Source organism: Antechinus flavipes, chromosome 1 (assembly GCF_016432865.1).
Source record: "Antechinus flavipes isolate AdamAnt ecotype Samford, QLD, Australia chromosome 1, AdamAnt_v2, whole genome shotgun sequence".
In the NCBI taxonomy this organism is placed as follows: domain Eukaryota; kingdom Metazoa; phylum Chordata; class Mammalia; order Dasyuromorphia; family Dasyuridae; genus Antechinus; species Antechinus flavipes.
The window spans coordinates 29,627,165-29,642,802 of NC_067398.1; the positions used below are offsets into that span (position 1 = coordinate 29,627,165).

A 15,638-nucleotide genomic window follows, 5' to 3' on the forward strand; every position below is an offset into this window, starting at 1 on the left:
ATGTAAAGGACTGCTTGCCATCTGGGGGAGGGGGTGGAGGGAGGAAGGGGAAAAATCAGAACAGAAGCGAATACAAAGGATAATGCTGTAAAAAATTATCCTGGCATGGGTTCTGTCAACAAAAAGTTATTTAAAAAAAATGTTAATTAAAAAAAAAAAAAGGAGTATATCAGTATTTTATAGTTGAGGAAATGGAAGACAGAAAGGATTGATTTCATAGATTATTAGGATGTTAAATTTCTGATGATCATTAAGCCCTTCATTTGACACATGAAGAAACTGAGGTTCAGAAGAAAGGGGCTGGCTTGTAAGGCTGGAGCTATAACTAAGTTCTTCAAAACTGCCAGGTTAGTCATGACACTAGAACTGACTTCTAGGATTAACCTTTCTTGTCCTTATTACACATTCTACTCTCACTCTCAAGACTCTACAATTGATACCAATTGAGTCTCATTTGTGTTGCTCACACATGATATCCATCTTCTTCCAGCTCACTGTCTTTGCATTGGCTACATCTTGTGCCTAGAATGTAATGTGGTCAGTTTGTGTTTTCCTCAAAAATCCATTTAAGCACTGCCTTTTCTACAAAAGACTTCCTGATTCTCCAGCTGCTAAATCATCCCCCCTCCAAATTTTATTATATTTGTTTTGCATATACTTCTTTAGGGTGCTATTTTCTTCCCTGATAGAAGATAAGCTTTCTGAAGTCAGGGACAGTTTTATTTTTGTTTTTATATCCTCCCCCTTCCCCCTACAGTCTAGCATCTAGCAGATCTCAATAATAATATATGGCATTTATATAAAAGAGCTTTAGCATGTATTATCTCATGGAAGCCTTACAATATTCTATCAAGATGGGAATTACTAATATCATTCTTCTCTGATATTGAGGAAAACGAGATTCAAAAATCGTATGAATTGCTCTTGTTTATCAAGCAAACAAATGTCAAAGGCAGAATCTGTACCCAGATTGGATGATTCCAAGCCCAGTACTCTTTTTACTATTTCATGATGGCGCCTAAAAACATAGGACCTGGTTTTCAGTTGAACTGTGACCTAAAGAGACATGGTTTGGTTTATTTTCTTTTTCCCAATAGGAGAAAAATCTGTTTGTTACTAGACTTAGGGCTTTCTTTGCTTCCCTGTTTTTGCCATGGTTTTTTCCCCCTATCATTTCAAAGCAGATTATAAGTTTCTATAAACAGATGCTGGTACCATAATTGAAAAGTTGATGCTTTGGAACAAAATTCTTTATATAAGGTGTTCCAAAAGTCTGAGGACAAACTGCATGTATTATCTGCTGGAAGCCTTACAAAATGAGGCAGTTGATATTTCTGGAGGTGGAAATAGGCTCCAAAAGGCAAAGCGACTTGCCCCTAGAGTCTCTGACTCCAAGCACAAAACACATTTCCCCACATACCAGTCTCTTTCCTACCTCCAAGCTTTCAAAATACAATGAATTCGAATTTTCTCACCCATCTGTAAAGTTAAAATCCTAACAACTAGAAACTTTCCATTTATTGGGGGGTAAGGGAGAAAGGCAAAATCATCTTAATTCAACTAGATGGCTACTTTTCAATTTAGTTTTCAAAACAATTGTTCCTTTCCATTTAGGAAAACACCCATAATTCTCACCTGCGAGGGTCATGAACTTCCACAGCAAATTTCTTTTCACGGAAATATAAATTCTCCAGCTGTTTCCATTGAAATAACTAAATAATAAAAGGAACAGAAAACAAAAGTATTTTCAATTTTAAAAGGTTAAATGTTAAACCTGTGTCGTGTTAAAAGTTCCAATGTCATTTGGATCCATTATTTCATGAACATCATAATAACTTTAGTAGATACCATGTCCATTTTACAGCTGACTAAAGGAAAGGAAGGCTCTTGGAGTTTAAGTGATTTGTAGATCCTTGCATATAAGAAAGCCAATTAGTTATTAAAACATCAGGAACCCAATTTGTAAATATAGATAAATGCATTATCTGTTTTCAAAGACTTTTTAGCCCCAAAGCCATAAAGAACATAAACACAGTTCAAATGTAGCTCCTTTCTTATCAGAATCGAGTCAGAGAGGCACACCACTGAGGGGAGAGTAGGTTTTAATAGCAAATCTACGGACCTATAATCTTCTACTATGTACTTTACCTCACAGATAAGTTTCCCTAGTGCCATATAATTTTGAATCTGTGTAGATAAAATGCAAATAGAATGCCCAAATGAGAGATAAGATCAATGGCTTCCAAATGCCTCATTTTGCAAATAGGAAACTGCAGATTGAAGGTGGAGTGCCCAGATTGCTGGAAGAGGGAGAGGAATAATCAAACCCCCCAAAGTCAAGTTCAAGGCAGCTTTCGGTATTTTTCTTGCTGTCCTTTCCTCTGCTCCTTCCATCAAGAATTTTAGTCTGATTGAACTCAACTAGAAAGGAGGATTATGGGAATCTCTAGCTCATTTTTTAATCTATAGTCAGGATGTGCTACTATTCTCCAAAAAGACTCTACAGAATGAATGCTTCAATTGGACCCTGAAGGGATACATTTTGCAAACTTGCAGTATCAAAGTGAAAGTAAAACTAAGCTTGCATTATTGATAGGGTAGCCCAGGTCTGCTGTCACCTGTTCTTCCATACCCCGGCAACCAGAGGAAATTCTCTGCAAAAATGCAGAGTAAAAGATGGCATCCCCTCCTCAGTAAAGGAAAATTGCAAGGAGGGCATCTCAACAGCACATTTTACTTCCATTTATCCCTCTATTATTAAGCTAGTTCATCCCATATGTTTTATCCTAAACAATTAGCACCGTCTGCCTGAAAACCTAACAAGCTTTGATGAAAGCACCTGACTCCTGAAATTAAAGATGTCTAGCTCCATTTGAAATGGACTTATGTTATCAAGTTCATTAATAATGCTTTCTGTCTAGACCTGCTGGTTCCTCGGAGCTCTTCTCATTGAACCTGAACTTTAGAATGTTCCATTAAGTTCAATCCTTCTTTGCAAAAGAAAAAAAAAAGTTCCACTTGAGTCTCATTGAATAATTAGTCTACAAATTTCATGCCATCATTAGACCTTTGCTTGCGTACAGGACAGCAATGGCTGGATTTTTAAAAGCACGATGGAAAAAAGCCTTCCCGGGAATAGGTTATCAGCTGCCCAAACAGTACTGGAGTTTTCCTGCTGAATTAGAACGCATCATATTTGAGGATCTAACCACTGTTACTGAAGTCTCAGGGCAAGAAATTTATGAGGTGCTCTGGTGCCTGGGAAGACAAAATTGTACCCACTAGAATGAATGTGGAACTACCGAAGACAATTATCCTGGTTCACAAACACACACAGAAAAATAAAACGCAGAGCACTCCTTCTCCATGCTCCCCCACTCCCTCCACGAGGGCACATGCAGCCATCTACACTCTTAAACCTGCCCCGAGTTCAAAGGGTACTACAGAGGAACATTCAAACAAAAGTTTTTGTTTTTTTTTTAAACATACCTATTTGTTAAAGATCCAGCAGTGAAATGTGATCCTTTGGAGCATCTCTGGTCTTCCAGAGTAGCAGAGGAAGGGGAGGGAAGCCCCCTCCTTAGCCTCTCCTCTTCCTCCCACCCCTACCTACCTAGCTAGGGTGCTTCCTTAAGGAGCTCCAGTCTGAGTTTCATCACACACTTTCTAAGGTGTAACTCGGTTTCACAGACCTAACCTCCCACTGCTGACACATTACTGACATCAGCAGCTCTCTCGAATGACACCTCCCCATTCCACTCCTTCCCTCTCGAGAAGGAACTCTCAGAGGGACGGACAATGTTCTACCCCTGAGGAGAATTTCTCTAGAGATGAAGGGGTGGAAGGGAAAAGAGAGAATGCCTTTTTTAAGGAGATTAGCTGTTTAGAGAGACTTCAAGGGGAATAACTTTGTTGGAATTCCCATATGGATTTCACTGGAAACTGGTTTAAAGGCACATTTCTGGCCAGGGCTGACTCACCCTGGAAATGAACAGGTTAGACAGGAAGAGTTAGCCTGCAGCTTCAGCTGTGTTTTCCTTTAACTCCATTCCCACACACATAAAAACCAAGGCTGCACTTGAAATGAGATCTCTTCAAACTGACACCGAACCCCCACCTCCAGCCCTTATCACTTACAACCAAGAAACATAATCTCTTTTGATTCCATTCAGAATGTTTTGGGGTTGCCTTTTTTTTTTTTTTTAACTGAGAAACATTTCATTTTCCTTACATGCTAAATAAAAAACAGCTTACAAGTCAAGGACTTTGGTTTAATTAGGGAACTTGATATGATTTAAATGGAAATGGTGAGACTCTGTGTGTGTGTGTGTGAGAGAGAGAAAGAGAGAGAGAGAGAGAGAGAGAGAGAGAGAGAGAGAGAGAGAGTAAAATATTTCTCATCTGAACTCTTCAAAAGTGGAGTTCAACATTTGAGTCCAGTCTCGCCGCTGAAGAATTATTTCCAGGGTGTTTTGCTAAAAATATTTCAATCCTAAAATTCTGTGGATAATTCATATGGACAAATGAAGTTGTTCAGGATGACCCAAAGGTTACAGGGAGTACAAGAAAAAGATCTGAATCAGGCTAATAATAGATGGCATTTTCAAATATTAAATATTCAAATAGAATTTTATTTTCAAATAGAAAAATGATTCAGCAAGCATTTACTTCTGTAGTAAAGCAAGGCACTATGCTAGGTTGCTGGGGATACAAGAGAAAATTATTTACTTCTGAAGCATTATTAAGTATCTACTCTGTGGCAGAGCAAGGGCATTGTGTTAGGTTGCTGGGGATACAAGAGAAAATTATTTACTTCTGGGATATGCCCCTTCACATTATAGTACCAACATTTTTAATGTAATGGAAAGACAAGGAAGAAGAAAATTTTTCCTTCTGCTTGGCCCATAGGGGAGAACCATGAGCAATGAGCTAAAGTTTCAAAAAGGTAAACTGACACTTTATATAGGAAAAACTCCCTAGAAATTTGTAATTACTGGAATAGTGGAATGGACTATTTTGAGAAGTGATGGGAGGTCAGGGGACCACTTAATAGATCTGTTACAGGACAGATTCCTTTGGGGAGGTATGTTTTAAATCAGAAAGCTATTGTAGTGACTTCTAATTTCAAAATTCTGTGACAAAAGGAGGCACCAGAACCATGTGGACCAGAGTTTTTGTGTACATGTTGTATATTCTGGCCAGACAGTCAAGTTTTGTCTCTGTATACCTAGTACCTACAATGGTTGGCAAATAGCGGGGCACTTAATAAATGCTTGTTGATTAATTGATTGCTTAATGATCCAAAGGAAATAAAGGAAGATAATAAGAAAATCTGAATGAGGTTGAAAGATGGCACAGTCAAACAGAAAACATCTTGGACTTTGAGATGAAGATAAAGGTTCAAAAGCCAGAAAGATGAAAGTATAAAGTATTCCACATTTTCTATTAATTGGTGAATACTAAATTGGCCTCATATTACAGACTGTTGATAAATGCATTTTCACAGACACAGAGGAGGGTTTATTTTAGCCAGGTCTTAAATTCCAGCCTTAGGAAAAAAATTTATGATTCTTCTTATTTTTGTTGAAATATGTTAGAAAAATGAAAGACTTCAAGTCAATCAAAAATTGTAATTTATTAAGTACCTACTATTTAGTGCTAAGCAGTGGGATAAGACAAAAATGACATTGTGTATGCTCTGTTATCAGAAGACTTGCAAAGAGATTAGAATATTTTTGTTAAAATCATAACTTGCACTATCACCAATTTGTATTTATTAATTAAGCTTCCATTATTTGCTTTACAATCTGTATCTTTTAGAAGTTTTCTTACTAGCCCTTAGGGGAAAATAATTTTGTAAAGAAAAAAATTCCCTGTACTTTGGTTTTTTCAACTGATGAATGGAGAGACTATGGGAAAGATGCTCTCTAACACATAAGTCTCTGTACTTAGATGTAGAATCTCTGAACTAGCACTTTTCTATATTCTACTATACTAGCCTTCTACAATAAGAATATGTCACCTTTGGTATAAAATGAATAGGAGATAAAGATACTTGGGATAGTATTTGTAATGCACTTTGAAAAAGGGAAAAAGAAAGATGAGACTGATAACTTATTATTACTGTTGAAAACACAACAACAAAATACAAAAGGGAAATAACTTATCCCCAAGATCACTAATCACAGTCTGGAAAAAAAAAAAAAAAAACCTCACCAAGGAAAATAATAATTATTATTAAGGTGCTGGAAACAATAATAGATTTTGAAAGCAGCAATCAAAAATAATTGTAATATTCTGATGGCTGGTTTGTAATCACAACAAATTGCCTTCCATTTTAAGGCTGGAGAAAGGAAATAAATCTTTTAAAAATCATTTGTAACATGCCCTACAGTTGTGATTTATTGAATAAAATTAATAGAGGGTGAACACTTGGTGATAACTCCTTATAGAGTCTCTATGCAACCACAAGTCAAGCAAACCCAGCCGACTTTTACAGAATCAGAAAAGTGAAACAAGTTTCTTTTTCTTCCACTGAAATCTCAGTGACCAACAGTTTTTGAAGCTGGAGGAAATTTTAGAAGCAAGGACAATGAGAATACACTTTCGAGCAGAATTAAATTGTAGTTGGAGAGTAGTTGAAAAGAGCTACAGTACCATATGAAAAGGCTTAGATTGAGAGTAAAAGTGCAGGATTCTGAGAAGAGTTCTTTTAAAGTTCAGATTCTGTCTCTGGCACTGCTTGTTCTTGAGCAAGCACTATTACCACTTTGTGCCTCAGTTTCTTTTTTTTTTTAGAAATCTGAGGATGAGCGAGATGATCTCTAAGGTCCTTTCTACTTCTATATCCCACAATTTTAAATTTATTTTGCATTGTTAACATGGAAAATAGCAAGGCAGGGATCATGGCTTAGTGGATCCAGTTAGCCTTGGAATCAGGACTAGATAGAGATTCTGGATTCAAATCTAGTCTTTGATATTATGTCTGATTTTTTTTGACATTGGGCAAATCAGTTAAACGTATATGATCTATATCTATAATACTATATAATACCTCAAGCGACCTTCTAAGACAGTAAGTTACTGAACTAGCTTTCCTTATTGGAAGTGTCCTATTTAAATTATAGGCTTTTTTTTTAATGTAATGTGTAATTGTGTGAGTCTCAGGTTCCCTAAAACCTGTAACCAAACAGGTAATTGTCATTTTCTTGATTTTATCCTCGAGTTTCCTGATTACACCCTCCAGATGGGAACTTGCTTTTCTATTTCTGTATAAAACATGGCACAGGCAAGGAGAAAGGTAGGGTAGGGAAGGTGGGGGAAAGGAGGGAAATGAAAGCAAGACACCCAGATATTAAGCAGAGAACTCCCATCTGGTTGGAAAAGGGCAGGAATGTGCTTGGCAGACTAAACAATACAGGTGAGGAAGTTGTGACTTTGACTGCCAAAGGGAACCTCCCTCAAGTCATGAAAGAATCAAGGAGAGTCCCTGACAGAAAGAGGTAAAAAGTCATTTTTAACTTGGATAAACGCCAAGTGTACATTCCCTGCACTTAAACACCTTGTTGTGTTTTGTGATTACAAAAGGGAAGTTGTAGTGGTAGCTTAGCTGAGGAAAATAAAACACAACTTTCCAGGTTAATTATTAAACTGCAAATTCCCTGGAAATGACTAAATCTGAAGCTATCACAGATGCATCATAAAATTATCAATCCACCAGTGACTCATCCTAGTCCACCACATAATAACAGTGCCTTGGGGCAATATGAAACTACTGTCCCTTGTAGGGATGAAAGTATCCCATCCAGTCCGGTCCTGTTCCCCCTCCCCCCATCTGTGCCTCTTAAACTTGTAGTAAAGTTATAGGTCTTGTTTTACTGAGGAGCTTCAATGAAAGTCACAAGATCAAAGAGCTGGATGGGGGCTAGGAGATGATAATGATAATTAGAGCTGATTTAAGGATCACAGATTTAGGTACAGAAACGGACCCTTGAAATCAGCCAAGCCAAACTCCTCATTTTATAATGGAGCAGACTAAGGGCAGAGTTAGTTAAATTAGCCCAAGATATCACAGAGATTTGAGGACAGTCTCAGAACTTGGACTTGAGTCTTTGATGTCATCCAGCACAGCAAGCTTCCTCCCATTCTGATAGAAGACTTTAAGGTTTGCAAAGTGCTTAACACACATGGTTGCTCTTGATTCTCACAACAGCCCTAGGACAAAGATGCTATTACTTATTCCCATTTTACAGAGGAGAAAACTAAAGCTCAGAAAGAAAGGCTCAATGACATACATTTGTATAACCAATGTCCAACATGCAGTCTGAACTGCCTCTTGACCTATTTACTTCTCTTTTAAGTCCCAGCTAAGATCCCACCTGCTGCATAAAAGCTTTTTTCTGATTCCTCTTAACACGTGTGCCTTCCCACTGTTGGTTATTCCCAATTTATCCTGCTGCAATACACAGCTGTTTGCATGTTGTCTCACCGATGTTTTATTCTTTGGTCAGCCTTGGAATCGGGGCCATATATACCATTTTTTAACCTTTCTTTTTACCTTTGAATATATTCAGGTTTCTTCATTTTCAGACATCATTTTCACTAGTCTCTCTCTCCCTTATAACAAATAAATCTAGTTCAGCAAGACAAATCCACGTTTGAAAACGTCCATCTCGCTCCCTGTCTCTCACCCAGCACCTATCCAGTGTAGGAGGCAGGTTCTTAAGTCGCTCCAGATGTTCCTCCACATTGCTTTATCTGCCTATCTTTTTGTCCTCCTAATGGCACAAGGCGGTATGTTAGAAAAAGGACTGGCTCAACTGTGACTTCAGAAGACCAAAGAGGAAGCCTGCTATAATGTGAATGAAATGGATATTTTCAGGGATGACCAATGACTGGATTTGTTTTGCTGGACTACATGTATTTGTTATATGGAGAGAGGTTAGTGATAGAGATTCCCCTCCAAAGGAAAAAACCGCATAAAATGTGTATGTTGCAAAGATAGATTTGATGAAAACAAACATTTTCTGATACTTAGATCCACCAAAGTGAAATGGGTAGCCCTGAGAAATAGGATGCTATATAGCACAGAGAGACTCTGAGGTCCCTTTCCCATAGAAATCTAAACTCCTTTGACTCTGTCATTCAATTTGAGAGATAGTGTGGTGTAGTAAATAGGGCACTAGACTTAGGAGTCAGAAAGATCTAGGTCAAATTTTACTTCAGATTCTTAGGAGCTCTGTGACCCTGGGCTATATTTCTCTCTGTGCCTCAATTTCCACATCTATAAAATGTCAGAATTGATCTTTAAAATACCTTTAGCTTTCTAAATAGTTTTCCTATTAAGGGAAAACACCCCAGAGCACTACTAATAAACTGCAGGAGGACTTTTCCTTGAAGAAATCTGATTATTATTAGTTTTTTGACATGAGAAAAGCTTAATTATACACTTTATAAACAGGATTCACAAGAAAACTGTTGACATTTTGTAACCCAACATTCTTTCTCATGCAACTAATCTCTTTTGTTCTTTATTTGGAGAGTAGGGTTGAGCTACTCCACCAGTATGTGTACCATCCATTCCCTTGTGGACTTTTTAAGCCATTAACAAAATTTAGCCTGTTTATCTTATACTAAATCCTTCAGGAGAAGAAGGACATGATTGCCTTTAGAACAATGACTGAGTAAGTAGCTTCCTGAAAGTCAAAAGCAACCTATACTTTAAAAAAAAGGAAATGGGAAATAATGAACAAGTGGGTGAATACATGTTAACAAATTCATTTATCTGGACATGGAGATTAGGAACCTGTGAGTCCAGTCCATAAAAGCAGCTCTGGAAACAAGTTTCACTATAAGGAAGAGTCACTTCTCTTTCCAAAATGCACTCGGGATGACAGAAGGGCAAATATACTCTTAGGATCGCTAACTGGTGCAGGGACAAGAAGTCAGGATTGGAGTGAGGAAGACAGCTCAAAACCTGTCTCAGACATATTAGCAGAATGACCCAGGCAAGTCATCTGACTTGTTTGGGAATAATAATAATAATCCCTATCAATGGGGGGTAAATCAAACAAAGTAATATTTGTAAAACACTTAGCACAGTGTCTGGCACACAGTAAGCATTATATAAATGTTAACTAATATTGGTCTCAGACACTCCTCAGACAAATCACTTAACCCTGTTTGCCTCAGTTTCCACATCTGTAAATGAGCTGGAGAGGGACAGAAGCAAACAACTCCAATAACTTTGCTAAGAAAACCCCAAATGAGGTCACAGACAGTCAGACACAACTGAAATGACTGACCAACAACAGCAGCAATTATGATCCATTACTGGCTGTGGAAATCAGGCAATGGGAGACGATCATCTTAAAGACATTTTCCTCCTGTCTAGTTCCCTTTGACTAGTATGTCTTACTTGTAGGAACCTTGGTCTTCTTCAAGCTCAGCACCGAATCAGGGCTTCTAGATTTCCATTTAGGTGACCCCTAGAAGTGGGCTAATTTCTTACTCTTATTTAGAAATGAATTTAGGCGGGCAGCTAAGTGATGTATTGGCTAGAACACTAGGCAGGCCCAACAAGACTTGAGGTCAGATCTCCCCTTTGGATACTGTACTCCCTTATCACTAACTGCTATCAGCCTCATTTTTCTCCATCTGTGTAAAATAGGGGTAAGAATAGCAACTCCCACCTCAGATTGTTGTAACAATCTAATGAGATAACCATTGTAACCCATAAACACTTTGAAACCCTTACAGCATATGGTCAAGCTATCTATATAATTATTATGTGAGATACTGAGTAAACATTAAAAATGTACATCACATCCTCCAGCCTGAAAAACGCAACCATTTTCAGTTTATAAATAAGGTAAACCTCAGGGGATGTAAAACAGCAATGGCATAGGATCTAGAATGATTAAATGATTTCCAAAATACCTTTCAGCTCACAATCTATAATCTATTTGAAAATCATCAAATACCATATAAGCATGTATTCTATTTCATAGAATATTAGAAACTAAAAAACCAAAAAAACTAAGCCAGAAAATATCAATTGAGCACTGACTATGGGATTAGGTGGATCAATGGATAGAATAGGAGACACAGAGATCATTAATACATCATCAACAATCCAGACTCATCTATAAGGCACTATTAATCAATCATCAACAACCCAGAGTCATATATAATGCACTAACCATGTGCCAGGTACTGGTGATACAAAGACAAAAGCAAAAGTTTTGTTTCAAGGAGAGTTCGCCCATTCTACATTAATCTGAAAGACACAGAACTGAGGAGCAAAATATAATAATTAAGACACAGGATTTGATAGACCCACACAACTACAAGGTTCCACAGGAAGGAAGGGATCCCATTTTGTTGGGAAAACCAACAAATCCCTCAAGAGGGAGGCAACGTTTGATCTGAGTACTTGACTCTGCTGTGGAGGATTTAGGGAAGGGCAAATTCAGGCTGAAGAAACAACATAAGGAAAAGTGAAGGCTCATCTGGAGGCTTTTGAATTATATCCATGGGATGGGGACAGTGGGCAAACTACTGCAATAATCAAAGAGACAAAACTTGTCTTGCTTGGATGTTATGATGATTCTCCCTCTTCATGGAACGTTCCCAGCCCCAGTTCTCGAAGGCAGTGCCAGTGGGAGGCAAATGCTGGCCCTGCTGGAAAGGTTATCTATATGGACCAGTATGCATAGGTGGTATCTATATTGTCAAGGGACCTATCAAGAAGCATTTATTGTTTATTATGTACCAAACACTGTGCTAATTCTGTTAAGAATACAAAGAAAGGCAAAAAAATTCAGAGAGGCTCATTACAGGTTGGCCACAAGGCACTGTATTTTAGGCAATTCTAGATAATTATTTAAGAGAAGAGCTGGGTTAGACCTGTGGGGAAGAGTACCCATCATGAAAAAAAAAACAGATTTTTAACACTCAGAAGTCATGAAGACCTGAAGTGGAATAGTTGCAGTAACATCCAAGGAAAGCTGAAGAAGAAAGCAATAAAGATGACTTCTGAATTATGCAAGGAGAGCTTAGAGTATTATTATGGCCTGAACAGAAGCCAGGAATAAAGCTAGATTTGAAGGAAGTGACAGATGAGATTAACTTTTGTTATACAGAATTTGAGGGGCTGCTGGGACATATAAGAGAAGAGTCCAGCAGGCAGTTGAGAACATTGAAGTTTTAGAGGTAGTTGTGAATGAGGAAGGGTGTGGGAAAGGGGGGGCAGGGAACCAAGAGAAACAGGTTCTCGACTCTTGGGAATTTCTGTGATCAAAATGACAGGAGACTTCAAAGGGCAACAATGGAAAGACTGCTGGTATGTATGTAGATTAAAAAGTCTGTCACCGGCAGGACTCATCCAAGAAGGGGAGAAAAAAAGACATCATCAAGGACAGTAGATCACACAAGGAGAGTCAAAAGTTGGCCAAGAATGGCACTAATAGTGCTGAGATATTTAAAAAAAAAAAAATTTGAGAAAAACCCTCAGCTTGTTGAATGAATTCTTTCTGAAGGATTCATGGTTAGAACAGGAACAAGAGTGCCATAAAATGGGAGGACAGAGGTTAGAATTATTATATTCCACAAGAAAACAGGGGATGGAGTGGTAGACATGGGGGTCAGGAAGACCCAAGTTCAAATTCTGCCTCTGATGCTTATAAGCTATGGACACATATTTCAGCCTCAATTTTCTTCATCTGTAAAACTGAGGATAAGGAATAGCACCTGTCCCAGGGTCATTGCGAAAATGGACCAGATAATGTATGTGAAGCAATCTGGACACCTAAAAGTATGATAAAAATGCTTGCTATCATTATTGTTAATTATAAGTATCTAAACAATATTTTCAACCATCTTTTAAGTAAGGGCTGCTAAAAACTATAATCTTGTATTGTTATTTTTAATTTGCATATATGCCCCAGGGTGTTATGGAATAATCTGAGAGCAATAAAGGGTGTTTCCTGCATTCAAACAATTGAAATTTGAGTCCCGGTTAGGACATCGAGGTTAAGGAGAGTTGATTACTCTTAAGAGCTCTCTAAGAACAAGTCTTTACTTCTTCCAGTTTACCAACTCCAATTAATGCCTCATTTGTTCCTAACATCAGCCCTGTGTAGTAGATAGGACAGGGATTATTTAATACTGCTGCTGTGGTCCTGGAAACAAGGGTTCCAGGTTGGAGAAGTCTGTACCAGACTCTGGATCCCGTTTTACCACTAAGGAACGATGTGACCTTGAATGGATCTCTGTAAATGAAGGACAACCAGTTTTGCTTTCTTCACCCCAACCCTGGTCTAAGGAACAGGAAGCTGAGATTCATAGGGCTGAAGTTACAATAAGCAAAAAAACTGAGATTCTGGTCTAGGTCTTCTACATAGAAGCTATTTTTAAACTAGAGTCCTGATTTTACTGGTAGGAAACCAGCTCAGAAGAATTCAATGGTTCGCCCCAAGGTTCATGAGTACCAAGAGTGAATGGCAAACCAAGGATGCTGCACAAAGGTCAGCATCAGTAAAAGAAGGGCATGAGATACTGCAAAGTAAAATGGTGAGAGAATCGGGTTCTAAGTCAGAGGAAAGGGGTCCACACTTTTGCTTGGTTGCTTACGACCCAAAATAATTAAGTCACTGCCTTTCTGCTCCTCTGAAAAAAATCAGAGGAATGAAACAGATGAGCTCCTGAGACCGCTTCCAACTTCAAGTCTATATGACCCTATGATCCTTCTCTTTTTCTATCTCTATGACCCAGATAAAGTATATTAAATCACTTGGAAAGCTCAGAATATACACTTACTCATTCCCACCAACACCTCGCAGTTGCTGTCCTGGGAATAGCTCTATCTTGGCTTCTGACCTTTCTACCTTGAACTTAGATCACTGCTGAGAGGGTCAGCGACCCTTCTCCCAAATCCCTGCCTTACTGGGTATAGCATCTTTTCATTTACCACTGGATTTAGAAATAGTAATTGTGGGGTGCAGCTTTTCCAGCCATGAGGTCACTGAGGTGTCTGGCACATAGTAGGAACTTAATAAAGAAATATTTGTTGAACCTAGCCCAGGTTGGATTTTAGATAATTACAAGAATCACATCAGTGGAATAAGTAGAGATATTCTTATAGTAAAGATGTCGAGCTAGAGTTTAAATTAAAGATTCAACCAAAATGGCACTTGTCATCTGGGAAGGAACAATAGAAACGAACCACACTAAGAATTTCAGCAGTGTATGTTTATATGGTTCTATCTTGGAAGAGATAATAAATTATGACTTTTGATGGTTCTTTGACACTAATCCCTCTTTTTTTCTCCCTTTTTCTGGTCTTTATTCTATCTAATTTTTAACAAAGTAAGCAAGTAACATGGGAGCTAATCCTATTTGAGTGCCTCCATTAGGAACCTTATTTCATTGGAGTCAGCTAATTTGACTTTCCTTCTAGTCAATCAATTTACTATGGTAATCTATATAGAGAGGGCATGAAATGGATTAGTCCCGGATTTTCCTTTCTTTCCTAATTCTATCTTAATTGCCTTTTAAATTATGCATTCCTTCATTTCTTTAAGCTAGACCCAATAGAGGTAATTATAGTTCTCAAAATGGCAACATATGGCATCCAAAATAAAGCCTAAAATTATTTGGGATCTCTTAAAGGAATAAGTGAAAACAAAATCCACTGTCAAATGTTTGTGGGAAAGGGGGAAGCCAAAAGAACATAAAAACAAAAACTTTATAAAGAATGGTACAGTACTGTGACATAAGAGACAGAATACTTGGAACCATGGGATGTGGATTTTTCTCTCATTTTTAAGGGCCGCCACTCATGTGATCTTGTGCAAAGTCAATTTATATTCCTTTATCTATAAAATGGGACCGCTACTACTCAACATCAAAGTTCAGAGACACTTTTAAGTATCAGTCAAGATAAACACACTCAAAGGCTCATAGATCCAACACTAACCCAAGTGCTTTGTCAATCTTTATTATTATTATTATAAACGATTAGTATGATTTTAAAACATCTTGAATGTGATAACTGAATCCACTCCAACCCTGAAGAAACTTCTTAATATAAATGCTACTGTTAGATAATGAATATAATTGATATTTATTGGCTACTTAGAGCAGTTTTGGGGTTGCTTGTTTGTGTGTGAAAGATATCTATTTGTTCTTTCAGGCAAGGTTTGCTTGCCTGTGGGTTCTAAGAAAATATTTCATTTGGTCTCAGGTAGCAAATGTAACAAGTGGAGAGCTGGCCTTGAATCCATAAACACTTGGATTCAAGTCCTGCTTCTGATGCAGATTATTCTGTTGTGTGATTCTCGGCAAGTCACCTCTCAGGGCTACAGAAAATTCTCCAAGATTATAAGTTACAGAGGAGGTGCTGCCTTATTATGAGAAAGAAAATTCTGTATACCACTGAAAGCACAGAAGCAGTCCCTATTCCTCTTTTACTACACAGAATAAGCAAGTTTGCTTTATTCTCACTTTACCCAATGAGGCATTAAAATTTATGTATCCCTATGTGGGAGATGGAGAGAGAGAAAGGGAGGAAGAGGGAAAGAGGAGGAGAGGAGGGAGAGAAGAGGAGGAAAGAGAAGAAAGTAAGAGAGAGAGAGAAG

At 38.0% G+C, this 15,638-nt stretch overlaps 1 protein-coding gene across 2 annotated transcripts in view; it reads right to left on the reverse strand.

Moving 5' to 3' along the window:
• Positions 1–15,638, reverse strand: part of FRMD4B (FERM domain containing 4B) — a 350,691-nt gene that overhangs the window by 25,300 nt on the left and 309,753 nt on the right. For both annotated transcript variants that reach the window (XM_051980657.1, XM_051980648.1), the window contains one exon: positions 1,636–1,712. In XM_051980657.1, the coding sequence (XP_051836617.1) occupies positions 1,636–1,712 (77 nt within the window). The remainder of the gene's footprint in view (positions 1–1,635; positions 1,713–15,638) is intronic.